The 27,563-nt window shown below is 38.7% G+C and overlaps 1 protein-coding gene across 3 annotated transcripts in view; it reads right to left on the reverse strand.

The window, feature by feature from the left end:
* Ptprr (protein tyrosine phosphatase receptor type R) overlaps positions 1-27,563 on the reverse strand; it is a 293,879-nt gene that overhangs the window by 29,920 nt on the left and 236,396 nt on the right. For all 3 annotated transcript variants that reach the window (XM_045153538.1, XM_004650100.2, XM_045153539.1), the window contains 2 exons: positions 15,406-15,485; positions 14,855-14,992 (listed from right to left, as the gene is read on the reverse strand). In XM_045153538.1, the coding sequence (XP_045009473.1) occupies positions 14,855-14,992; positions 15,406-15,485 (218 nt within the window). The remainder of the gene's footprint in view (positions 1-14,854; positions 14,993-15,405; positions 15,486-27,563) is intronic.

The raw sequence follows: 27,563 nt of genomic DNA on the forward strand, positions 1-27,563 counted from the left end.
TCTGTGGGTACAGGAAAATTGAACCTGGGTCCTTAAGCTTTATAGGCAATCGCCTTAACTCCTAAGCCATCTTTCCAGCCCTAGAAATTTTTTGACATATTGCCTTCAATCAGGGTCTTAAGTATCCAGGACACTTGGCTCTTCCCTTGTATGACAAACATACTCGAAAAAAATTAAATACATTTAGATTCAGAAAAAAAAAATCAGCAAAAGCATTGATAGATTTACAAAACAGAAGGGGAAGACATGTACTGTGGCAGAAACATACCTGCAGGGCTTTATTGGGCTATAGGTCAACTGCTCTACATGCAAGCCTGGGAAGGAAGTCACTTTTCGGTATTTCACCCATCACAACAAACATGTACTTACGTTCCCCATATTTTCATCATACTCTAACACAGTAGACCATTTCAGCTTGATTTACATTGTCACCTAAGACTGCTGGGCAATGTGACTAAAGGTTAGTCTGGCTGATTTCTTATTTATATCAAGGAAAGAAACTTTCTGTTTTCAAGTCAGAGTGGCTTATTTACTACTGCTTCTATATGTGGAGAAATGTCTACAATTACCTTTAAAAGTAGTTATACTAACCGATTTGTCTGGGCCCCCTTCCCCGGTGGAGTACTAGTAATCTCCACAGCCATTATGTGCGTAACACTCATGTCTCCCAGGTGAGTCCAAAAACAGTGACAAAAAAAATTAAAAATGGAAATGACCAACGAAAGAGGTCTGCTGTGGCCCAGCTGTTGAGCCCATACATCCTCTTGTTCACAGTTGGCTCTGAGCAGTAGGCCCTTTGAAGAAGGTGGTTCTCAAAAGCAGTGGGAGAATCTGCCAGGCAGAAAATTGCCACCTGCACCTGAGCGTTAGCAACACTTATGAAGGCTTCTGCAGTGACTTGATAAATAGAAGTGTTGCTGCTTCTCATCCAAGCTTACCTGGTCTTCTTGAATGTTCTCCTTGACTTGGCTCCCAGTATACAATGCAGTGTGACTTGTTCATTCAAACCACCTTTAATTAGCATCCTATCTCCTTTCTAAGATACAATAGCTTATTTTTACACATTGAATATATCTCCCTTCCTTTAGAAGAAAGTAGAAAAGGAGGCCAGATAAGTGTAGGTGCTTTTGAATATGAACTGGGAGAGCAGCAAATGCAATTGTCTCAAGGGACCCAAGTTCACATTCAAATTCTTTTGCTGCACAGTCTTTTAGGTCTTCTTTATTGTGCCACTAACAATGATATGAAAGAGGCAGAAAATGCAAGGAAGGAAAATTCTGCCTTGCAGAGAATATTGTGCAAGTGTACTAATTGTAGGTAATTCAAAACAGAACACTATCTAGGAGAGCATGACCCCAGGGCATCGCTTCCACTCTGCTAACCGGGCTCGCCTTTTCAGTAAAATTATTTGTTTCTCCCAAGAATCCATCAGTTGGAGGAAATAACAGATTTTTTAGAGGAGCATATGTATCTTGTGCAAATAAATAATTATCAGGCTCTGATTGAAAAGACAGTACTTGTTAACTGATCCTGTACAGCCAGTGGTTTACAGCAAATGAACACAAAGTAAAGAAATGTGAATTTATATTTTTGTGAGTTTCTAGAAAAGTAGCTCCTATCACCCCTTCCAAAGGAAGGCTATTTAGATAGTCAGGAATTTAACTTCCAGGAACAAAATACCTATTTTAAAGTTATTTCTCTTTCAGTGTCTACACACTTAAAATCAAAGAGATGTATGCTCCAAGCCTAGAACATGTACCATGCTTTGGAAAGTGGCTATGAACTAACAAAAGAGGTGTTCAAATTCCTTTAATGTCTAAAAGATGGATAGAGTAAGACAGATTATCTAGCATTATTATTGTAAGTACTATTACTCATAGTGCTTCATCTAAACATTACTAACAGAGGCATACTAATTGATGTATTGTTTAAGATACCTTCACCAGAATTATATGATTTGATCCCTTCCATGGTCTTTTGGGGTAGGTATGTTAGTATCAGGTATCACTTGCGTTTTAAGACATTTATAGCTAAGGAGACTGAGCCACTGGACGTTTTTGTAGGGCTCTTGGGGGAAACTCTTTGGAGTCTAGGATCTTTGAAAGCTTATCACTTTGTGAATCAACATTCTGATTTCTGCACTGACCCAGCCAGCCCTGGCCAACACCAGCACTAGGCAGTGCCCCTCCTCTTTCTGTAATGTGTGTCAGCGCTCTCAGGTCCTGCATGCTCTAGGTCCGCTCCTCCTAAAGCTAGGGCTGTTGTCACCCATGGAGCCAGATGCTCACCAAGTGGTATTTATACTGATGCCATTTGATGATGGTGATTGTATTCATTATTGAAGCCCTATAGGTCATATAAATGATACAAACTCAATAAAATAGGAAGCTGTGTTGGAACTGAGAGAACAAGACCCAGAAACACGGTGCTTTGGCAAGACGAGTACTTCACTCACTCAGGAGCAAATGTGTCTCTTTGGCCTTTCCTGCTCTCCTACCCCCTTCTCCCTTTCTCTCCTAAGGCAGCAAGTCTTAATCATTAGGATTTCTTTTCTCCAAGGCGGGTCATAAAAACCAGAGAAACCTTTCCCTTCAAAGTTGTATAACTTGAAAATATTACTCTAACCTTCCCTTGCCTTTTTGTAGAGGATCTGGCTATTTAAAAAAATCTTTAATTTAAGATAATAGACTAAAAGTAGAGACTTTTGTTGCAGAGAGATTTACTCCATACCTGGGAGGAGAAATGGTACTATTCTATATATCACCATTAGATTACACATTCTTGTCCAATTACATGTCTGCATGACTTTTCATTTCTCATCAGACTTAAGTATAGGCATAGATAGTCTCCCTTTATGTGACACAAAAATGTTCAGAAATAGAAAAACAGGCCCAAATATTCAGAAAGTGGTATCCAGTTATGATGTTTTGATATTAGCAGTATCAGGAAGTAAAGCAGTGGCCTCAGAGCCAAGGTCTCTCTGACTTGCTGGCCCTGCCTTTTACTCCATCTCTCAGGAAGCCCTGTAGGAGCTCCCTCTGAAGGCTCCTTATCTGACGGAGTTCTTCCACAAGGAATGTAATTACTGCAACCTCCCCCTCTCCTGATAATCTCAAACAGGGGAGATCCGCTCTCAGGAAAGAAGACAAGAGATGACTCCATACCCAGAGGCCAGATGTACTCTGCTCAAAGCCATTCTCTGTTCTTTTGACCTGTTTATTTCCCCTAAAAACAGTTTCTCAGGGCCTGTTTGGTGGCTCATGTTCTCAGTCCCAGCACTCAGGAGGCTGAGGAAGAAGGAGGATTGTAAATTTGAGGCCAACCTGTGCTACCTAGCAACACCCTGCCTCAAGAAACAACAATCAAGCTGGGTGTGGTGGCACACACCTTTAATTCCAGCACTTGGGAGGCAGAGGTAGGAGCATCATCATGAGTTCAAGGCCACCCTGAGACTACATAGTGAATTCCAGGTCAGCCTGGGCTTGAGTGAAAACTTACTTCAAAAAAAATAAAAAAGACAAAAGAAACAACAAACATAAAACAATATTAAACAAGAACTGCCCCCTAAACAACCATCTTAAAAAGGTCCCCACCCCATTCACTCTCCCCTAAGATGATCATATATGTTTCTGTGTCTCATTGGCTTTTTGAATCCTTGTTTTTTATGCTTTTCATGTCCCTATGCATGAAAAACATTTGTGTGCCTCTTCTCCTGCTAATCTATGTCAACTTCTTCCAGCAATTCAGTGATCAAAACTTCTGAGAAAGCAGGGCATGGTGGCACATGTCTTTAATCCCAGCACTCAGGAGGCAGAGGTAGGAGGATCACTGTGAGTTTGAGTCCACCCTGAGACTACATAGTGAATTCCAGATCAGCCTGGGCTAGAATGAGACCCTACCTCAAAAAACCGAAAAAAAGAAAAAAAAAAAAAAACCTTCTGAGAGAAGATGGGAAGTTCCTTTACCCCTTATAGGGGTGCTATTGAGCCTCAAGGCTTTTGTCAACACTTAATTGCTCAAGTGTCGTAATAATCAAGTCCCTAGGCACACAAGAAATGGCTTCAGGCTGCTTGGCATTGCTGGGCAGTGCCTGGTCCTTGGCCTCCATACGAGGCATCTCCTCAGGCTTGCAGCTTTACTGGTGCATTGCTTCCTGGGTGGGCTCTTGTGGTATGCTTTGGCAAACAGAGTCTTGCATTGGATCCCAAGTTTTCTGGTGGATCTAGCTTATGCTCCTGGATCAGTGTAGCCCACTGACAGTGTTCATCATATGTAATGCTTCTTAGTGGGTCTCCATTGGTCACATGATAGCTGGCATCCAACATTACCCAGTTTCACCTGTTTGAACAGATGCTCTGGTCATGAGACTTCATTTGTTTTCCTCATTCTTGATATAAAACATGGATCTTCTTAAGTACTCGGCACTGACCTCTAACTTGAGTGTCACTTCCCCAATCTCAACTCTAACCCACACTTTTAGATTATTTACTACTTTGAACAGATTCCACAGCTTTTTTTCCCTTCACAATAGATATGAACACATTCTATAGCCCCTGTTCTCCTTAAAGAGAATGATTAGACACCCATTTTAAAATGATTCTGTACCAACAGCCACTGAATTGCTCACTCATGACAGAAGCCCCCCTTTTTGAAAGACATTTTTCTGAAGTGCTGGGGATAAAACCCACAGCCTTAAGCATGTTAGGCAAGGATTCTATCACCAAACTACACCCCAGCCTTGGTTCTTTTAGACAGGCTCAAACTTTATAGCTCAGGCTGGCCTTGGATTCTTAAGCCTCCTGTTTCCAATTTGCACCTGCTAAGATTATAGATGTACACTGCCAGACTAAGAATGTCTTCACCAAGCAATAGTATATGCCTCTCTCTGGCCATAATCACTTTTGGTATTATAACCTATTCATTCTGAATCTACGACAAGAAGAAATAGTATGCAATGGTGAAGAGGAGAGAGGAGCTTGCTTCTAGATGTCTGGCCTGGGGCAAGTTTCTTAGCCTCCCTTTGCTTCAGTGCTTTCAGTTGCCGTGCATGGACAGACTTCCAAGCATCTGGTAGTGTTCAAAATTTAAAAGACCAAACAGCCCTGTTTCTTCTAGCTTATTAGATTTAATGAACCCTCTCAGTTACCTAACTTGAGCTCATATTTTTAGATAGTTGCAAATGATAGAGAATATGTGTTTCTCTTTTGTGTATTTAGACTGTAACAGACTGCAATTTTAATATTTTCTTACTAATATTTTGTTACAAAAATGCATGCTTTCTTCAAGTGTCCAGCTCAAGAAGATCTATTCTTTATGTGTGTGTGTGTGTGTGTGTGTGTGTGTCTAGTGTATGCAGTTACACATGCTCCATGTTTACAGAGGCCAGAGTAGAATAGCAGGTGTCCACGTGTGTCACTCTTCTGCACTGTTTCCTAGAAAGAGTCTCTCACTGAAACTGGAGCTGCTGTTTTCAGTCAGACTGGCTGAGCTCCAGTGATTCTCCTGTCTCCACCCATCTCTCAGGACTGGGGTTACAGGCATGTGCGGCCATACCCTGCACTTTAGAAGGGTGCTAGGGATCAAATTCAGGTCTATATGCTTGCATGGAAAGCACCATTAGCTACTGAGGTCTACTTTCTAATGTACATGTTCTTATTTGACATATAATAGTTGTCCATATTGATAAGGAACAGTGTGATAATAATCAAACAGATCCATCATCCATAACATTTATCATTTCTAAAAAGATATTTGTGGGATGTGGTGGTGTACATCTTTAATTCCAACACTCAGGAGGCAGAGGTAGGAGGATCACTGTGAGTTTGAGGCTAGTCTGAGAATACATAGTGAATTGCAGATCAGCCTAGGCTAGACCCTACCTAAAAAAAAGATATTTGAGCTTAAAACATACTTCATTATATCTTGAATAACTATTTTTATCCATTTGTATGTATATCATATTTTATAGTGAAACATAAGGAAGCATAAGATATACTTAGTATTTTATATTACAAAGAAAAACCTCTTCTCTTGGAATGTGGTTAATTAACCAAAACATCTACAGAAGCTATAATTTGACTTAATTAAGTAATTATCTTTTTGTGCTCATAAGATTCTTGCAGGCTGTGCTCTATAAATTTCAACATATTTATGATGGATAATGGTAACAATCATTTAGATTCATATAGTGCTGTCTAAAATGCAAAGTTAGCCATAAATCATTTATCAGTGCCTTCCAACATCTGTTAGGTAAGAAGCCACATTTTCCCTATGGTACTGATGCACCAAGATTCTAGGAACTTAGACATTATGTTCCCAGAGGTGAAACTGTGCTAGCTCCCTGGGAATGTTATTTCCAAGTAATAGTTTCATCTTTGACCTCCTCTCTTGTCAGTCTATCCTGTGCATGCTTGTCTTTCACCCCACTGACCTCTTTGCTCTTCTTCAAATACCAGGAGATTCAGGACATTCTCACTGGCTATTTCTTTTGCCTTCTGCCAGATTTAGTTTTGACTTATTCACATGCTTTCTCAAAGATGCCCATAGTCACTGTCTAACTTGACATTCCCATCTGCTTTCCATTTCTCTTCCCCTTATCTATGACTTTTTTCTACAGTATGTATCAGTGATATGAATATACAGTGTTTAATAGTCATACTGATATGTAGCACATTGTATTCAGCATATACATAGCACTGATATCACTATATATATATATATATATGCATAATATAATTTATTTTATCATGTTTGTTAAGTAATTTAATAAATAACACATTTATTGTGGCTTGTTTGTTGTGTCTTTTCCTTTAAATTTATGCACTCTGTGAAGGGAGGGATTTTTGTTAGGGTTGTCAAAGATCCAGTTCAAGTGCTCATACTAAAGCTTGTTAGTAAACAGTTGATAAATATTTGTTAAGTTAATGGGGGAATATACACAAATGTACATAGCAGTGGATGTTCTATAAAGAGGAGCTAGGTACTGGACGCCACTGACGTTGCCTGGAAAAGTGCAGACATTGAAGGTGATGATACAATTGGGAGTCTGTCTGGTAAACACAGGGGAATAAGTTCTTTCAAAAGTTCACATCATTTGCTCAGGTAAGTTTGCATCTGTAAGTATATCTTAATGAACTAATCAAAGCAATTTAAGCATCTACTAAATAGGGAAATGATTACAATCATTTAAGTATATGCACACAATTGGAATTTTAGTAATTAGTGAAAGTAATGTTTTGATGAATTAGGATATAATGTGAAAAGCAGAACACTCAACAGGATGCAATGCCCTGCTACTCTATTCATGTCAGTTGTACACCTTCCCATGACTCAGCCACTGTGTGTCTGGTCTCTGTCTCCAACCTAGACATTCTGCAGAGCTCTAGACTTCCCCTTCTATGTACTCAATAGGCTTTACCATCCAGACATCTCTGGCACTCCTTAAACTTCATACTTGAAAGTATCACAAATCTCCCCTGCTCATGACATCACCATCCATTCAACCTCCCAAACTAGAAATCTGGAAGTCAAATTCTCCTTTATCTTTCATACATTCAGAACCTCTAGAATGCCTTTTAAATCTGTCCCCTGTTTTCAGCACACTGACACAGCCTTGGTTCAGTACCTCATTATTTCCTACCTGGACTGTAGTCACAACTTTCTAACCTACTTCTCTGCATGTCCTTACTTTTTTTTAAGTCCAGATCATTATATCCTACCACCAACTGTATTCCTGACACACAAATTAGATTGGGTCTTTCTGTGTTAAAGAGACTCTTAGTGGCTTCTTCTGGCTGGATCATGAAACCCCAGACTTTAGCGTAGTGCTCTGGTCCTCAGCGCAACTTGTCTTCACCGTTTCATTTCCCTTCACTCCCTACTATGCCACATGGGTCTCTGGTATACCAAAATTCTGATGTCTGGCATGTAATGTGGTCTCTCTCCCCTTTTCTCCTTTTTTTAGGGGGGGGGATAGACTTTTGGAGGCAGGTCTTATACTAGCCCAGGCTGATCTGGAACTTGCCCTGTAGCCTAAGCTGGACTCAGACTCATGGTGATCCTCCTTCCTCAGCCTCCTGAGTGCTGAGACTAAAGGCTTGGACCACCACACTCTGCTCATGATGAAGCTTCTCACATGCCTTCACATGCTATTGTTTTGCTGGACTGTTTTTTCCCCGTTGGGCAGCTACTTACTCTTCAGACCTTTATGCATTGTACTAATTGTTTGACTAAGAAAATGTAGTTGAAATACATGTTTTCTGTAATTTTATCAGATAAATGAAGAAAAGAAAAGAAAAGAAAGGAAAGGGAAAGTTAAGATAGAATTCTTTGGGGTTGGGAGAGATGGCTCATTAGTTAAGGCCCTTGCCTGAAAAGCCTAATGTCCCATGTTTGATCCCCAGTACCTACATGAAGCACAAAGTGGTGCATGCATCTGGAGTTTGATTGTAGCAGTTGGAGTCTCGGGAACATCCATTCTCTCTCTCTCTCTCTCTCTCTCTCTCTCTCTCTCTCTCTCTCTCTCCCTCCCTCTTTCTCTCTCTCTGCTTGCAAATAAATAAATAAAATAGTAAAAAATAAAAAGTAAAAAAGAATAGAATTCTTTTATAGGGGTTTTGAAGTTAAACTGTGTGTAATGGCTGAATAAGTGAGTCAAATGGGGATTCTACTACATAAGTCATCTAGTGTCACCCAGATGAAAGGGGCAGAAGGGTATGTCCGGGTTAAATACTTGAGAGAAGTATTATGTTAGGATAAGTCACCAGAAAATTCCATCACTTCAAGAAAGATAGAATTTAGTGGGTTTCTTGTTTTCCATCATGCTTCCTCATTTTGACCTGCTACTATGCTGTGGCAATGATTGGTTATAGTGGCCTGGAAATCAATAAAACCTGAATTGCAATATGGACTCTATCACAACTAAGTTGGAGGCTCTAAGTAAAATGACACTTCCTTGAGCCTCAGTTTTCTCATCTTTAGCGTAGAAATAGTAAAACCTACTTTGTAGAGGTAGAGTGTGAATGAACCCAAGTTGTGTCTCATGGTGCTTCACACAGATATGCAATAAATGCAAGTGGATATAAGTATAACCACAAAAATGTAAAATCCACTCAGTATTTATATCTATATCCTTTCTGTCTCTTCTCTAGCATTGGAATAATTTATCAGAAAAATTTTGAACACTGATTTCAATAAGCAATTAACTTTATGGTAAGATTTATTTAAATGAATGAATTCCAATTTGCCAACAAGTGGTATATTTTATTATAAGAATCAATTTTTCAGCTCTATTTTAATTTTTATTCTTTTTGTTAAAAGTAAGTGAAAATACTGGGATTATAAAATAAAAATGGCAATAATTCATTTCTTTACTTGTTAGAATGTAGAAAGGCTCATAAAAATATGAAGCGTGGGAACTTCTAAAGATAACTCCACCTCCGTATTCTTTGGAGGAAATGATTTTTGTCTATTTCAAACAATGACGCTTGACACAATTGAAAGTTGGCACATTTTCAGTAAACAGCATTTTCCTAGTAGTGCAAAGCCTACTGTATATTCCTTTTAAGCTAGACTTCTCAGTATCATTTTGATCCTGAACATCAAAGTTTTCTCTATAGTATTCTTTTTATATCTTTGGAAAGTTTATACATAAAGGAACTTTTAACATAATTTAAAAATGAATAGACAATGTTTTTCAAAATGACAAAAAATATTTCTTTTAATATTCTGGATTATGACTGGATATAGGAAAAAATAAGCTGCAGATTACCACAGAAGACATGTCACATATCTGGCTTTGATATCCCTAGGGTGTAGATCTCAAATATTAAAAAGATAAGAGTTCACAAAAAAAAAATCAATAAACTACTCCTACATTTTTAAAGTTATTTGGCCAAAGAGAAAAACTAAGATCTCAACCACATTTTAGTGTTGGGATTATTTTAAGAGATAAAATATTCTAGCTCTCAACAGATCCCCATACTTCCCCGGAGGGCATGATGATATCTGAGAATGACAAGGTTATCCCCATGGATGACTGTCACACTTGAAGACAGTACACGTTGAGTACTATTTATTTTCTTTGTTTTTCAAGGTAGGGTCTCACTCTTTCCTAGGCTGACTTAGAATTCACTATGAAGTTTTAGGGTGGCCTTGAACTCATGGTGATCCTCCTACCTCTGCCTCCCAAGTGCTGAGATTAAAGGCATGTGCCACCATGCCTGGCCTTGAGTCCTATTTCCTTGCATGCTAAATGAGCCCTGAGCATCGTTGGTGAATGAAGTGTATCACTTTAAAATACATATTTGACTCACAGAGCAGTTCCGGTATAACGACAACCTTAGTCTTGGAGCTGAAGAAGAGCTCTGGGGCTTTGATATGTTCCTAGTTGCATATAGTAGGTCTCTTTAAACTATGTCAATACTCTCTAAGGAAAGCTTTCTGACTATCAACCATAGTTTATGTCCTAGAAAATTCCTATTTTAGAACAAGCTGGAGTACATTTCTGACTTTTTCCATCAGTGAACAAACAGAGTATATTGAAATGGGGGCTGGGTAGATGGCTTTGCTGGTAAGTGTACTTGCAGTGTAAGCATGAGAACCTGAGTTAAACCTCTAGAATCCTTGTACAAAGCCAGGCATGGTTGTCAATGCTGTCACCCCAACCATGAAGGAGTGGAGACAGGAGGGTTGCTGATGGCTAACTGAAAAAGTCAAGCTCCAGCATCAGTGAAAGACTCTGTCTTGGGGAAATAATGTGGAAGAGTGATAGAGGACAACACCCAGTGTCCTTCTCTGACATCTGAACACACATGGGCATAACATACACACAACCCCCCCTCCCCCCCCCACACACACTGCTCCAGCAGGACTGAGAAAATGGCTCAGTGGTTAAGGGTGCTTGTTTGTAAATCTTGCTGGCCTGGGTTCAATTCCTAAGCCAACCACATAAAGCCTGATGCAAACAGTGGCACAAACATGTGGCACTTGTAGTGGTAAGAGGTCCTGGCACATCCATACGCACACATGTAAATAAGTGAATAAAAATTAAAATAATGCTCAAGTGAACAAAAAATCATAATTAATATACAGTTGCTATGACCTGTAAGTTGATTAATTTGACATACTCTGTCATAGCTACCTTGTTAAATATTAATCCTGAATCATTATGCAGCACTGAAGAATGTCATGTTTTCATTTCAAAAACATATGCTTATATTTACAATTACCTAGATTGTGTTATTTTCCTAAATTGATTTAGTGTGATTAAATTGAATTAACTGATTTTTGAGACAGATTCTTACTCTGTATCCCAGTCTGGCCTTATTAAATTCATAGTGATCCTCCTGCCTCAGCTTACAAAATGCTAAGACTATAGGCATAAGCTACCATGTCTGGTGAATTTTATTTCTAATAGAAGTAACAGGATTTGTAAAGACTTAAATATATCTTGAAAAAATATTTACGTCATAATAATTTATGGAGAAATTTGCAATTCATCCTGTCATGGTTTGGTTGCCAGCTTATGGCATTACTGGAAAGTGTTGGAATCTTTAGCAGGTGGGCCTAGTAGAAAGTGATTGTATGCATACTTCGAAGGGGATGTTGGAATCTTGCCCCTTTTCTCTCTCAGTTTTACAGCTGCCCAGATCTGAGCAGTCTTGCTCTACCATGTGCTCTCCATTGTGATGGTTTGCCTTGCCCTAGTCCCAAAGGGAATGAGGCCAGTTGATCATGAACTGACCTTCTGAAATGACTATTTTCTCTTTTAAAAAATATATATATTTATTTATTTGAGGAAGAGAAAGAGACAACTAGAAAGAGAAAGCAAGAAATAGAGAGAGCAAGGGAAACAGAGAGAACAAGGGAGAGAGAAAGAATGGGCATGCCAGAGCCCTAATCCTCCTGCCTCTATCTTCCAAGGGATAGCATTAAAGGCATAAGCCATCATCCTCTCATTGGTGTCTTCAGTTCCAGTTATATCTAGCTGTGGATTTATTTTCACTTACCCAGCCTAGGATTTATTGTCTTTATATCAAGTCTAAGGCTGTTGTCTTTCACCAATTTTGGGAAACCTGTAGTTATAATTTTTTCAAATACCACTTTTTTCTTGTGGCATTTATTTTTTTTTAAAAAGAAGTCCATTAAACATATGTGGCACATTTAAGTACAATACTCCATCTTTCTCTTCAACTCTCATGTTTTAAGTCTTCTTCTAGGTAAGATCTTTAGCAGTTGTCATGTCAATCACTAATTATTTATTCACCTGTGTGTAGGCTTGTACACCTAGCTACTGAGCAATTTTCATGTTAATGTCATATGTCATGTTTATTCCTGGTGCTTTTTGGGTTCAGTTTATATCTTCCTAGTTTTTAGTTGATACTAGCTTGTTACTTTGAAAAATATTTTATCTTATATTTTATATCCAAAATTAGTTTTCTAAAGCCTCTGTCTGTAATTGCTCTTTTTAAAATTTCTCATGGGCCTATTTCTACTACTGGTTGCTTCTTCTGATTTTTTCCTTATTGTATATTGCTTATTTGTGTGTCTCATAATTTTGATATTTGAAAGAAGGTTTTTATTTTTCCTGAAAGTTCTGTGAGGGATATGTTGAGAGTGTATATATCTAGAAACATCTTGCTTTTGTTTTTATAAAATATGGACAACTCCACCAACGTGGTATTACTTCTAATGCTAATTACTCTACCTGGCATTTTCTAATTTTATTATCTGAGGCTTCTCAGCTTGGAATGCTCAAGAGAGCCTTTTTGTCCAATAAGAAAGCCAGATTTAAATAAAATAACTTCCTGTTAAAATTTTAATTTGATAGGCAAATTTAATTTGTGGTTTACTTTTTCACTAAAGGCATATTATTATCGTTTTCAGGAGTTCACATTATGTAAAGGCTCAATTTGAACTCCTGGCTCTTGTAAGTCCAGTTTTTTACATTAATTCTATTATTATTATTATTATTTTTTGAGGTAGGGTCTCACTCTAGCCCAGGTTGACCTGGAATTCACTATGTAGTCTAAGGCTGGCCTTAGTCCTCAATTTCATAGCAATTCCCCTACCTCTGCCTCCTGTGGGCCACCATGCCAGGATTGATTCTAATTGTTATAAACCCAAGTGATGCTTGCTTTCCTGATTTTATATCTTTAATTAAAGTTTTGGAATTTTAAAATAAATTTTAGAAGTTCATTTATTTTTTTAAAGCTCTGCTATGGATAGTATTTTATAGTTTGTCCAGTGTAACTGGTTTTGTACTGGAAGGTTTTTTGGGATATATGTGTGCATCTTACACAAATTCTCTATAAGTCTGCATATATGAACACATATACAAATTCTGCATTTCAAATCAGAAGAATCTTTTCTACCATAAAGCTAATATATATATATTAAACAACTGTGTAGGAATTGCCAATTAACTTTAAGATGTTGGCACTATGTGTGAAATGGCTGAGAATATTAGGGCTTATTCATGAGTTTCATAGAATGCCTTCATCAGTAAGCCATGCATAGTTAGTTAAGCAGTCAACTTCATCTATTACTCAAAATCACACTACTTTTCTGGGATACATTTTAGAAAAAAATATTTCATTCATTGTAAGAAAAATGAAGAAAGCAATACACTTTTTAATCTTTTGTCTTATCACCTGGATTCTCTTAATTAGTAGCAATGTTACACAAGTGAACTACTTGCAAAATGAATGTAAGGTAAGTAAAAATTCAGCTTTGACAATTCAGATTGCCAAGGTAAAGCCCTAGTATAATAGTTTTTACAAGAAAACAGAAAAAATATTGACTAATGTAAGACTGCAAGTTATTCTAATAAGATGCCCTAAAACGTAAATAGTACCTAGGATAGCAGCCTTCATGAAAAATTTCATTTTAATTTTATGGTATGAAATTCAGAATGAATTATTCTGCATGCTAAGTCATTAAAAAAGCTATCAGTATGGAAACAGAATCTAATTTTGTCTGTTGTTTGGGTTGCATACTATGAAGACATTGAAAAGTCGTTGGACTTTTGTTAGTCTTTGTCCAGTCTCCCATCTTCCTTTCCCCAATGCCAGCCCCTTATCCTGCTCTGCTTTGCTTTCAATAGCAATTTTTCCTTCTATTACAGTATATTATTCATAAATTTGGTGTGTTTATGAGTTTTTGTTTGTTAAAATGAACCAATGAAAGGGAACTTTCCTATTTTTAGTTTACTAACATATCCCTAGCCATAAGAAAAAATTACTTGGGATCTAAATAAGTAATTTTCATTATTAATTAATTTATTTATTTTTAAATTTTATTTATTTATTTGAGAGTGACAGACAGAGAGAGAGAAAGAGGCAGATATAGAGAGAGAGAGAATGGGCATGCCAGGGCCTCCAGCTACTGCAAACGAACTCTAGATGTGTGTGCCCCCTTGTGCATCTGGCTAACGTGGGTCCTGGGGAATCGAGCCTCGAACTGGGGTTCTTAGGCTTCATAGGCAAGTGCTTAACCACTAAGCCATCTCTCCAGCCCTAAATAAGTAATTTTAAAAAAAATTTCTTGCCTACAAGTTATGGTAACAGTTTACAAATTTTGTGTGATTATTTTTAATTCATGGTTCCTCATATCCACACTAAATGGCTGCAAAGGAGATAGGTATGTAACAATATATGAACTTGTCTGAAGGAGATTCATCCTTTATAAAATACCAATGGTCATTTGATGGTGTTATAAAGTGTTCTGGCTTCTTCATGTCTCAGTTTCCATCTTATACTCATCTACTATAAGTACATGGCAAATTTAGTTCCACAGAATCTCTCTTTTAGTGGCTGAACACATGTAACAGTGAGAACTTGGCTAAAGGTCATACCTCGTTTTTCTCTTTGAGCTTTGTGATCATAACAATCACGGGGCTGTCTTCCTGCCAAACCATCTGCCAGAAGTCATTCACTGTGTTGATCATGGGGCCCTGGGTGGCAATGAAAGCTTTCTCCTTGCCATTATAGCCCTGATTGGAGCAAAGAGACAAAAATATTGACTTTTAGGTTCATGAGTTGCAGTGGACATTTAGAGGCAATATCTTCAGAACCGAAGCAGGAGGGATTTCAGCAGCTTCATTGCTGCCAGCACTGCAAGGCTAGCGGTGTTTCCCACCAAATCCAGCTTGGGTCCTGTAGCTAGGCGTGGGAGGCCCAGCCTCACCAGAATATTTATGTGGAGCCCACAGTCAGGGACTCACAAAGGACTCACAAAGGATGACTCATTGTGAAGAACCCACCACTAATGTTGATATGACTATGACAAACACACAAACACTTGCTAGTGACAAGCTAAATTAAGCTTCACTTTGAGGGAAAAAAGTAGAGCCAATAATTCCAAATAGTCTACATGTCAACGAGAAAGAAATTTATATTTACTTACATGAATATAATTAGCATTAATGTAGGTGCTTAGGGAATCTGTTACATTCTTTGGTCTTAAACACACTCTGCTGAGGGGATCTGATGAAGAAAATAAAGAATACATTAAGTAGACTTATTTTTATTTTTTAAAATACCAGCAGGAAGTGTCCAAGGATCTTATTTATAAAGGCAGGTCTACATTCAGTTTCATCCAAAGCACTTTGCAGAAATTCCTGGTGCATCCCTTTTTTTTTTTTAACTTTTTTTGTTTATCTTATTTATTTATTTGAAAAAGTCAGAAAGAGAAAGAGGCAGACAGAGAGAGAGAGAGAGAGAGAGAGAGAGAGAGAGAGAGAGAGAGAGAAATGGGCACACCAGGGCTTCCAGCCACTGCAAACGAACTCCAGACGCGTGTGCCCCCTTGTGCATCTGGCTAACGTGGGTCCTGGGGAATCGAGCCTTGAACCGGGATCCTTAGGCTTCACAGGCAAGCGCTTAACCACTAAGCCATCTCTTCGGCCCCTGGTACATACTTAATGATGAACTAAAAGTAGCAGGAAGACTACACATACCTCGTGGGTATCGGTCCTTAGTGGTAAGGACTACTTGAGTCAGGATATAACCCACCCATGGACAAGGAGCTGGGACATGGCAACATGGTCTTCTTTTGGGATGTAGGCCTTGGGCATTATTATCCCTAAAGGGATATGATGGGCAAATGGTCCTGAAGCAAATTATCCTCTGTAGAGGAGGAGATGGGACCCTGGGGACCTGTCTCCTGTCAGCACTAACAACTAGAATCGTGACAGTATGGGACTTAGGAAGGAGGAGCAGGCGGCAATTATTCAATGCCACCCCCCCCCCAATACTGAGGTCACAGCATGTCTGCAGATTTCTTATAGTGGTTTGTTAGGGGCAGACAGACCTTCATTTGCTCAGGCCATTTCTACTGATTATTTTATACTTACTTCTGTCTTCATAATGAGGAATTCATTTTTAAGAGATTATCCTTCAAAATACTATAACTTTGCCATTCTCTTTCACCAAACTCAGTCTTCTCTTGTTCATAAAAGCATCTTAGTCTGCATCAGATTTATTCTGCCCTGCATAATGTCAAGACTTCTGGGAGACTACTCTTTATTCCTTCATTATTTGCTTCTAATAGATTTTGAACCCTTATGAGCTGTATATTAACATCCAGAATGAAATTGTTTCATTTTTCTTTATACATATTCTCTCAATCAAAAAGATCACAACTCATTGCAGAACACAAAGTGGCAGGGAAGAAAGAGGAGGTGCGGTGGTGTAGACAGCTCCCAGTAAACACACTCCGTGAGTGATAGCATACAGGGGGTTCCAGCTGGGCTTTGACTGTGCAGTACAGTACCCTTGAGATTCTTGCCAAGCACGTGCATCTCCATGTGGCATTTTAGCTGTTATCAGCTAAATAAAATGCATAGCACTTCCAGGCCCCAGATGCATACAGCACACATAGCCAGATTTCTATAAGAGTTAGCTGTGCCCTGGGAATCCACTGTTTGTTCGTTTGTTTTGTTTTGTTTGTTGAGGTAGAGTCTTACTGTAGCCCAGGCTGACCTGGTATTCATTATGTATTCTCAGGGTGGCCTAGAACTCACGGCAATCCTCCTACCTCTGCCTCCCAAGTGCTAGGACTAAAGGCATGTGACACCATGCTCTGCCCATTCTCCCTTAAAAATTTTATTTATTTATTTATTTATTTGAGAGAAAGAGGGGGGAGAGAAGAACACACACACACACACACACACATACATACATACACACACACACAGAGTGAGAGAGAGAAAGAATTGGTGTGCCAGGCAAACAAACTCCATATGCATGTGCCACCTTGTGTATCTGGCTTACATGGGTACTAGGGAATGAAATCTGGATCCTTAGGCTTCACAAACAAGTGCCTTAACCACTAAGCAATCTCTACAGCCCTTACTCTCCCTTTTTTTCTTTCATAACAAGATCCCAGGGTTAAGGCTGGCAACTTGGTAGGATGCACAGTACATGGCTCCTCAGCTTTGCAACTAGTTGTGCCAACTTGACTAAGTCATCCTTCGTGCATGGGAGAGGAAGTATGGGTGTGTGGTTTTCAGATCATGGGTACCAAGGGAGAGGCAGTGTTCTCCTCCACTGCTTCGTATTATACCCTCCTGCTTTGCACATGGCTGTGATGACTTACATCTTGGACCATGAGAAGAAAAACCAAGTGGCCCTAACCAAAGAGAAGAATCTGGGTACATAATGTGATAACTTTGGCTGTCACATCAACCCTGGAGGTGAATACATGAGAGGGAAATACATTTCTAAATTATTTCAACCACTGATATGTTGGTTGTGTTTAATATTATTCAGATATTTGGAAAAATATCTTGGGGAGGAAAAGCACCCCCAGACTGGTAGAGGTAGAGGCATGTTCTGCATATCCAGGTTTTGTACATACACAAGTTAAATTCAAAGTCCCTTTGAGTCAGAATTCACATGTCCAATAAGTCTCAAGTTCTGTAAAGAAAACCTTTTAAATAATGGAATCAGGACGTGTATTCATCTCATTCTGAAATTAAGTCCCAGGCTGTGGCCTACAAATCTGTCTCTAGAACACCTGCTGGGATTAGATTGTCCTGGATTGCTTATTGTTCTATTTCTTTCCTCTTGTCCTACAACAAACACATTATCTGCTTCACATCCTTTTTGCTAGTTGGAAGAAACTGTCTTTAGTTACCACTCACAGCCACAAATCATGTGGCTATTGTCCATCAGACATGTGGCAAGGATGGATGGAAAAAAAATCAAGTTCTAATTTTATTTAATTTTGGTTCATTTACATTGTTGTTTGCTTAGCTGTAAGTGGCCATGGGTTGCTTTTGCAGATAGTGAAGGCCTAGCAGATGAAATCTAAACTCTTTACCTAGTGGGGTGCAGAAGTCTTTAATAATCTTCACCCAGGCACCACTAGACTTCTTTATTGGCTGCTTTCCCATCGGTACCATCTGACTTAACTCCATGGACCTGGGGCAGTTTCCAAAATTGTCAATATTTTCATAGATTCTAGGCATTTTCACATGCTGTTTCCTCTGCCTTCTTTACATGGTTAACCCTTCCTCCTTCCCCATATACATCTCTCCATGACCCTTCCTGGACTTCCAGCAGAATGAAGCACCCATTTCATTGCCTGTCTTCCTGACTGCTACTTCAGTATTTATAATGCTGTGCTTTAAGTGCTTACATGTCTGTTTGCCCTCAATGGACAGAGGATTCTCCTCTGCTTCCTTTATAATTTCCATTTTGTATGTGGTTCATGGAGAGTTTAATACCAGAATTAATTTCCATATGAAGTAGTTAAAACACTGTTCTTTCATTTTTTTTCCCTTCCTTAGAAACAAAGACAAGAAAACTTTTATTCATCTTAGTATTTACTGATTATTAGAAGTTTCCACATGTGCCTTAAGCCACTCAGACTTGAAAAGATGCCCAATTCACTTAGCATTTATCATGCTTATAAAGTGTGTGATTTGCTGAGAACTCTACTTTGTAAACTGCCTAGAAGTAGTTCTTTGTCAAGACATATTACATCTATACCAGAAATTAGCAATTTAGAGTAATTTCCAAGTATGAGAGGTTTCCAAATACGTTTTTTAAAAAAGCAAGAGTGCAATGTATGATTGAGCAGGTAGTTTCCAAGCAAGCCTTTTAATTTTTTATTTCTTGAGCAGGGTCACATGAAGCACAGGATGGCCTTGAACATGCTATGTTGTAGAAAAAGTTGACTTTCTGATCTCTAGTCTCCAACTCTCAAATGTTGGAATTACAGGTGTATACATCCTACCCTAAATCCTTTAAATACATTAGTTTGGACCAATCAAACAGCCAAACAACATAAAGGAAATAAAAATCCTAATTATCATCATCACTACTGTTGTAACTTTATCAGTGTTATACATTCTAAGTCTATGGGCTAGTCAAATTCACTACAACAATTTTCTTCTGTACCATATATGATGCTTCTATGCAAGACTAATAGCCATTTTATTTTTTTATTTATTTTATTTATTATGAGAAAGAGAGAGGCAGCTACTGTAAATAAACTCCAGATGCACGTGCCATTTTGTGCATCTGGCTTACATGGGACCTGGGGAATTGAACCTGGGTCCTTTGGTTTCACAGGCAAATGTCCTTATCATTGAGCAATCCCTCCAGCCCAATAACAATTCTACATGTTGTTTAAGTACTCATCACTTTCTTTTCTCTACTGTTCTACCCTTTTTATTTTTCTTCTCTCCTTTTTTTCACTCTCACCCTCTTCTCTCTTCATTTCCCCAAATTCCTCCCTCTTTTGGTGAATGTGTATCTCTGTGTGGTATGCACTCACGTGTATATTTGTGTGGTGGGCACATGCACATGCACATGTGTGGGTGAGTGCGCATGTGTGTACCAAAGGTTGATGGCTGGCATCTTCTTTAGTTATACCTCACCTTATTTTACGAGACAGCTGATCACCGATTAGACTAGACTATAGCTAGCCAGCAAGACCTAAGGATCTGCCTATGTCTGGCTCCCCATGCTAGTATTATTGGCATTTGATATACTGCCTGATATTTTACTTGAGTGCTTGCATGGCCAGAATTTTACCCATTGAGCTATCTTGTAAGCCTCAATTTCTCTTCCTTTATTCTCTTTCCTTTTTCATTTTTCCTTGTAATATTATTGGGCATAATGATAAATTTATTCTACCAAATCTGTATTTATGATATTTCCCTTTCCTAGTTTTGGTAAAATATCTGCTGAATTTTGTTTAACAAAAAAAATTATAGCTGGATTAATACTTTGATTGATAGTAGATCAGATCAGATATTGTCAAAAGTGATTCTGTGCTTAAGATTTTTTCCCTCCAGGAAGAACTCTGGTCAAAGTTTGGTCAAGGAAGGAGTAGTAGTTTGAATAGGTGGCCCCCAATATACTAAGTGATTTATTTATTTATTTATTTTTGGTTTTGCGAGGTAGGGTCTCACTCTGGCCCAGGCCGACCTGGAATTCACTATGCAGTCTCAGGGTGGCCTTGAACTCATGGTGAACCTCCTACCTTTGCCTCCCAAGTGCTAGGATTAAAGGCATGCGCCACCACGCCTGGCTTAAGTGTTTTATTAATTTGTAGTTTGTATCTATAGCCACTTGCCTAGAGGAGGCAGTGTCACTGGGTGGACCTTAGGATCCATACCTAAGGTGTGGAGGTGGGTTTGACTTTCCAATCTAAACATATGCAAAGTGCCTAGTTTTGCCTGGAGTTCCTGAAGAGTGTGCTGTGTGGTGTGGCTTTTGGGCTTGTGGCTCTTTCTCTCTTTCTCTCTCTGCCTGGTTCTTTACAAGAGGGTCAACTTCTTCTACAATTATAGAACTTTCCCTGGATCTGTAAGCTGCAATAAATATCCCTTCCTTCATAACTGTGCCTGGTCTGGAAGTTCATCTCAGTGAACCTGAAGCTGTCTGCCACAGAAGTTGCTACTGACAGGTTAATAGCCTTCTCTGAAAACCAGAGGGAACTAAAGAGTTAAAACTAACTGTAAGTTCAGAAGGCCATAAAAAATGGAGGCATCCAGTCCTCCCTAGATAATTCTTCTAAAGAGCTTATTCTGAGCAAATAACTTTGATGACTTATCTGCTTCCCTTGGATCTATAGATGATTCAGTCTGTTTGCTTTAGGATCCTCCTTATAAGTTTGAACCCCCCTCCTGACTCAGTGCTTCAGCCTTCATCCTGCGGGAAAGCTACTGCCTCTCGCTGTACATTCCAATTAAACAGTCTGTCTGTAGAGATCAAGTCCAGTGTTCTTCTTTGATTTTCTCTTACACTTTCTTTACAGGTACCAAAAGTGGAGTGAGATGAACCTGACTATATGGTGTTTGGTCTTCTGGAACCTTTGTTTTGGAAGAATAGGCATGGACTTGGTGCTTGCAACTGAAGATGCCTTCTGGAGTGGTAAGCCAAGTTTTGTGGACTATTCTGATGAGAGTTTGAGAATGCTAAGTACAAACAGTGTTGAACTTCAGGAATTGGCTTATGAGCTTTCTAAGTGGAAGGAAAGTCTGAAGAGGACTTTGTTGGAACTGAGCTACTGGTATTAGGACTGGCTGCATTCTGATGCCCAGGACAAGAGAGTTTAATCAAGGTTAAATCTATAATGGACTATAATGCTTGGCTAAAGCTATTGAATGGATAGATTTAAGATTTTTAGTTGGAAACCCACAAGCAAGTTAAAATTACAGACACTGGGACTGGTTTTAGGTTATTGAAGCTTCTATCATCAACACATTAGCAAATTTAAGGAAGATGGACCAACTGTTTTACATTAAAACAATGGTGAAGATGACTAAGGAAATACTATGATAGAAATGCATACTCTTGGAAAGAGCTGACTGGAGAAGGAACCTGCTTTTCAAGGTCATGATTTATTTCATACCTTAATTAAGAATATGGCTCGAGATTCCATCTTACCCCAGTAAGAATAGCAAACATTAAAAAAATCTAATAATACCCCCCCACCATTAACTGTTGGTGAGAATGTAAGATGGTACAACCACTATGGAAACCAATATGGAGACTTCTGAAATTGTTGACTAGAGTTGCCAACAGACCTAGTTATTCCCTTAATGGACATTTACCCTAAAAGCTCCATGCCTCAGTTCAAAGAGATTTGCTCAACCATGTTTATAACTGCTTAATTCACAATAGCTAAGAGCTGAAATCAACCCAGATGTCCATCATTAGATGAATGGATAACCAAGATGGGGTATATCTACATGATACAATTCTACAAAGTAGTAAGGAAAAAAATGACACAATAAGATTTGAAGAAAAATGGTTAAACTTGGAAGAGATCATTCTCAGTGAATTCACCCAATCACAGAAAGATAATCATCACATGGTCTCACTCATGTGTGGCTTCTAACTTGAATTTGTCCAAGATGCTGACACACCTAAGAAGAATCTCGAGGACTGGACAACAGAGAGGGTGGGGCAGGAGGGGAAGTTGGCAGGGGGACACCAAACTGGACTCAAATGAAAATGGTACCATAACAATCCTATATCCTAAAAGACAGTCTAAAATAATGAAACTTCATCAGATCCTTAGAGGGAACACCTGAATAACAGGCCCCTGGAGAGGGTATGGTGAAGACTAACCTTAACATTTTCCTGTTCTTTTTTTCTCTCTCTCCCTCTTCTCTCTTTCTCTTTTATATTACCTATCTTTTTCTTCCTTCTTTTCCTTTGGCACTGGCCTATAATTCCCAGTATCAACATGCAGTTAACATCCACAATGAGCTGTTGCTCAGAGAGAACTCTCTGAGGTTTCCCAAAAGAAGACATATTTCTGTCAGAGAACTTGATGATCCACCAAAGGTTAATGGTAAGACCCTACTTCCAAAGACACCATATGTTGTTGGTACAGAACATGGAGTGACCTGGCTGGAAGCTGGAAGAGAGTCAGTCCCCAGACAGTTAGCTCATCTAGTGCCAGAAGGTGCTACATGAGTGACTGGGGGAAAATGACCAATATCTATCCAAGCAACTTGTGGTCTAAGCTACTCTGCAGCAAACAATCTGACATTATGCTCACACAAGTGCAATAGTGGCACACAGCCATGGTGGGTAACCAACTGCTCTTGATTTGGCTAATGGATCTGCTCAGTGGAATGGAACCCATAACTGGAACTGGGCAACAAGTCAGAACAATATCCAAAAAATGAGCCTGCTCTCTAATTTCAAGCTTTCACCAACTGTGGCCTACAAGAGGGCCTATACCTATTAAATTCTCTCTAAAATAGTAATGGTAATCCCATTTATCTGCTGGTGACTTCACTTTCTGTTTGAAAATTTAGTTCTGTTTTTCAGATGAACGCTGACCCTGAGGAGAGAATCAGTCCATCACACCTCACCAGGGCCCCAGCTGAAACCATAGAGTAATTGGGGAAATGAGCAAGAGTGCTGCTTTCTTGGTGAACCTGGTGCCGGCACAAGGGTGAAGGAGATAGTCACAGAGGAAACTCAACTCCTATCAAACCAGAGATTCAGAGACAAAGAGGCTCCCAAGACCTCATCACTGAAGTAGACCTAAGATGAACCCAACAAGGTCAGGGAAATTTGTGGAAGGGAGGCAAGATTGTTAGAGCCACAAGTTGGGACATTATGCACAGAGACATTGCCTCTTCCTCATAACTTATGGCTACCCCCACAATGCATAAACCACATTCCCCAATGATGAGGGTCCCTTCAGAGGGGAAAAACAGGGAAGAGGTTAATGATGGTATCAACATGGCTGCATACATACTGTGTAAATAACTAATAATAATAAAAAAAGACTGTGGCTGTGTCCTGCACACCTGATATTGGTTTTAAAAGTATGAAAAATTGATGGAATGGGTCAAGAAGTGCACACAGTTCCAGGAGCCACTGTTGAGATGCAGAATAAAGCAGGGTGTGATGACCCTGATAGGCTGACAAAGCCTTTGGAAGATGGACTGTGGTTTGCATGGAGACCATAAGATGTTTTGGATATATTAGGATTATTTAAGAGTTACCATGGATATTAGCTAGGGATGGAATTTTTCTCTGGTTACTCAGCCTAGCTGGAGGGGTGAAATTAGAAAATTCTGAGGCTGCTGGTCACTGGACTTGAACTGCAGAAGTTTGATGTTTGCTTGGTGGTAGTTGAGTTTTCATTGCATTGCTATGTCTTATAGCAGTTGAAAATCTTTACTGTGCTCCTTTATATGTTGAAAGTATTTAACTTGTTTGATTTTATGAGATTTACACCTAAGAGACAATCTTAAATCTCAGATGAGACTTAGGACTTTGGAATTATCTCAAGTTTTAGAGACTGTGGGGACCTTTGAAATTGGACTGAATGCAATTTACAATGTGGGATGGTTTTGAATCTATCGGGGGCCAGGGATGAAATGTGGTAGTTTAAATAGATGACCCCCAAAATATTTAGCATTTTATTAGTTTGCAGTTTGCATCTACAGCCACCTGGCTGGAGGCAGTGTCACTGGGTAGAGCTTTGGGTCCAGCCCTAAGGTATGGTGGTGGGTTTAACTTTCTAATCTAAAGATATGTAAAATACCTAGTTTTGCCTGGAGTTCCTGAAAAGTGTGGTATGACTTTTGGGTTGTGGTGTTCCCTCTCTCTCACTTTGCCAGGTCCTTTAAAAGAGGGCCAACTTCTTCTACCATTTTAGAACTTCCCCTGGATCTATAAGCTTCAATGAATATCCCCTCCTCCATAACTGTGCCTGGTTTGGAAGTTCATCTCAGCAAACCTGAATCTGTCTGCCACAGAAGGTAATTAGATTGGCAAATGTATTCCTGCCAATTCTGGGCAAAGCAAGGTGAGAGTAGAAGGGTCTTCATGGATGAGTTACAGATAGATGGGAAGTTGGAGAAATGAAAGAGATTTTTTTACATTGTTAATGTGATCAGGAGTCATCTTCAGATTGCAAAAAGAGAAGACTCCATGATCACACTGTCCATCCAACACTATCCACCTGCTTGTACTTAAATTCCATTTAGCTAAAGTAAAATAAAATGCATAAAATAGTTCCAAATTGTATTAGCTATATTTCACGTGCTCCATTGTCATACGTGCCTAATGGGTTTGCACTGGAAATGTAGAACACCTCCAACATTGTTGAGAATTGATCTCAGCAATGCAGAATGATGATTAAATGGAAATTCACTTTGTGTGTGTGTGTAGAGTATGTGTGTGGGATGTGAGATGTATTCATGTGTGTGTGTGTGTGTGTGTGTGTGTGTGTGTGTGTGTATACAGATGCATTCATGTGTGGCAGAAGCCAGAGAAGAATTTCAGTTGACTTCTTATCTTTCTTTGAGATGGGGTCTCTTTCTCAACTTCTGTTTGTCTATTCTCTCATCTCTATCCTTTGCAGACTGGGGTTTCAGATGTATGTTTGCAAGGTGAACTTGACAGTCTCTGGCTTGAGAAGCTCTCATTCTTAAGTGGCAAGCACTCTTATCCCCTGAGTGATCTGTACAGCAAAAGAAGACTCAGTTTTAAGAACAATGAATATTTACCAGAGAAAATGGGGCTCTTAGTACTCTGCTTTTAAAACCAAATTATTTCCACATAAGAGGTACTCTTATTTTCTGAAACTTATTCTAAGATTAACAATAGGCCCATTATCCTTTAGATAGGTAAGGGAAGTGGAAACTAATATTATCTTAGTATTAAGTAACTCTACTTGTAAGTGAATTTACTATTGGTTGAATTTGCTAGTGATTTTGCACAGTACACAATGCACTCTGAGAGAGTAGTACTGTCACTGTTGATTAGGGATGGAGGAAAGGATGACAAAGGCACAGAAAATAGCCAGCAAAAATGGCCATTCTGTGAGAGAAGAGAAAATAAAATTAATCTCTGGTGTCTTCCACCAGCTACACAACTTGTCTTAGTGAGTGGATCACTTTCTTGTGTATCCACCCTATGGTAAGCATTTATGGGAACATAAGTAATATAAGAAAAACAATTTAATTGAGAAATTTTACTGGCTATCACATTTTAAAATATGAAATAGTAGCCAGAGTTAACAAAGTTATAAAATTTTGTGTATATTGCTTTATATTTGTATAAGTAACTGCATAGAAGAATTATATATGACTATTATTATATCTCATCATATGCTGATACCTTCATATTATTATATGACAAGGATTTTCCTAATTTGCTTTGTAATTGGGATGTAGACTCTCTTACCTCTGATACTGTAAGATAATTCAATACAAATGACCTTGGCACTTGAATCTATTATTCAGAGTGTTCCTGTTCACATTGTCTCCCAAGAAGCAGTGACATTTTAAATCTCTTCATGGTCCTTGTAACTGCTGCAAAACATTCATAACTAGATAACACTACCACTACCTGTGTGTGGACATTTCCAAACCCAACTTAAAATGACAAAGGCAGTTATGATACCTTAACTTTTGATCATTTGTTAATAATGTATGTAATATTTCAAATTTATCTCATACTAAAGTCTAAAATACTCCATAAAGAACAGTTTTGTCTATTCTTTGCAGTCTTCTCTGATAATTTTGAGCCAATGCTGAGGTCTGTCTAAATTACATTGTCTAAGTCTGTACAACATGGGTGGGTAAAGTATTCAGGCTACAGACTTTTTCCACAGAACATCTATCACTTGCAACATCACTTGTCAACACAGGGGCCCTGGATCGAGTGGTCCACCCAGTTCTGGGATTGGAAAAGCTGACAAGGACTGGGAAGCTGTTGTCTGATATATCAGGACAGGAAATAGGGAAGGCTGGGCTTTGGAGTTATCCCAACAAATCCCAATCTTTCTTAATTAGATGCTATGTAATAATTGCAGTGGATACATATGCCCAGGTTACTTCATATTTGATATAATTTAGATGAAAATATTAATAAGGAGAGAAATGTTCACCTCTTCAGATAGTTTTAGTCAGAAGTAAAATAATAGATTCAGCCATTTATATTAGTTAAAATATGTTATAGTAGAGGGATGCTAGCAACATATTTTCAGCTGTACCAGAAGCAGACACTGATAGACACCATTAAAAGCAATTCTTTAATTGTTTTGTTTAGATATATTTCTATTACCACAATTATGAGAACTTACTTGGTATCTTATGAGTGTAGTAATGATATTAACACTATTTCAAAGTCAGCACTTTAAAAAACTTAGTGTATATGAACTGTACAAAATGAGTTTATTATGACATTTTCACATGTGCATATAACATACTGACCTCCATTGCCCATTCTCCTCCCCACCCCGCCATATCCTACTGGTCCTCTTCCTCTTCTCCACTAGTGCCCCTTCTACTTTGTAGTTTTAAAATCTAGATCTCTGTATGGAAACCACATGTGACATTTGGCCTTAAGTCTGGCTTGTTTTGCTTAATACAATACCCTCCAATTCCATTCATTTCCCTATAAATGATACAGCCTTTTTTTCTTTTTGTATAGGTGAGTGAGGCTCCGCATGTACCCATACCATAGGTTCCCTACATTGACCCAATAATTTGGTAAATGTGAATAGTTCCACAGTAAAAATGGAGTCACAGGCATATCTTTTATATTCTGGCTTTATGGCTTTAG

The sequence above is a fragment of the Jaculus jaculus genome, chromosome 6 (genome assembly GCF_020740685.1).
Source record: "Jaculus jaculus isolate mJacJac1 chromosome 6, mJacJac1.mat.Y.cur, whole genome shotgun sequence".
Lineage (NCBI taxonomy): Eukaryota > Metazoa > Chordata > Mammalia > Rodentia > Dipodidae > Jaculus > Jaculus jaculus.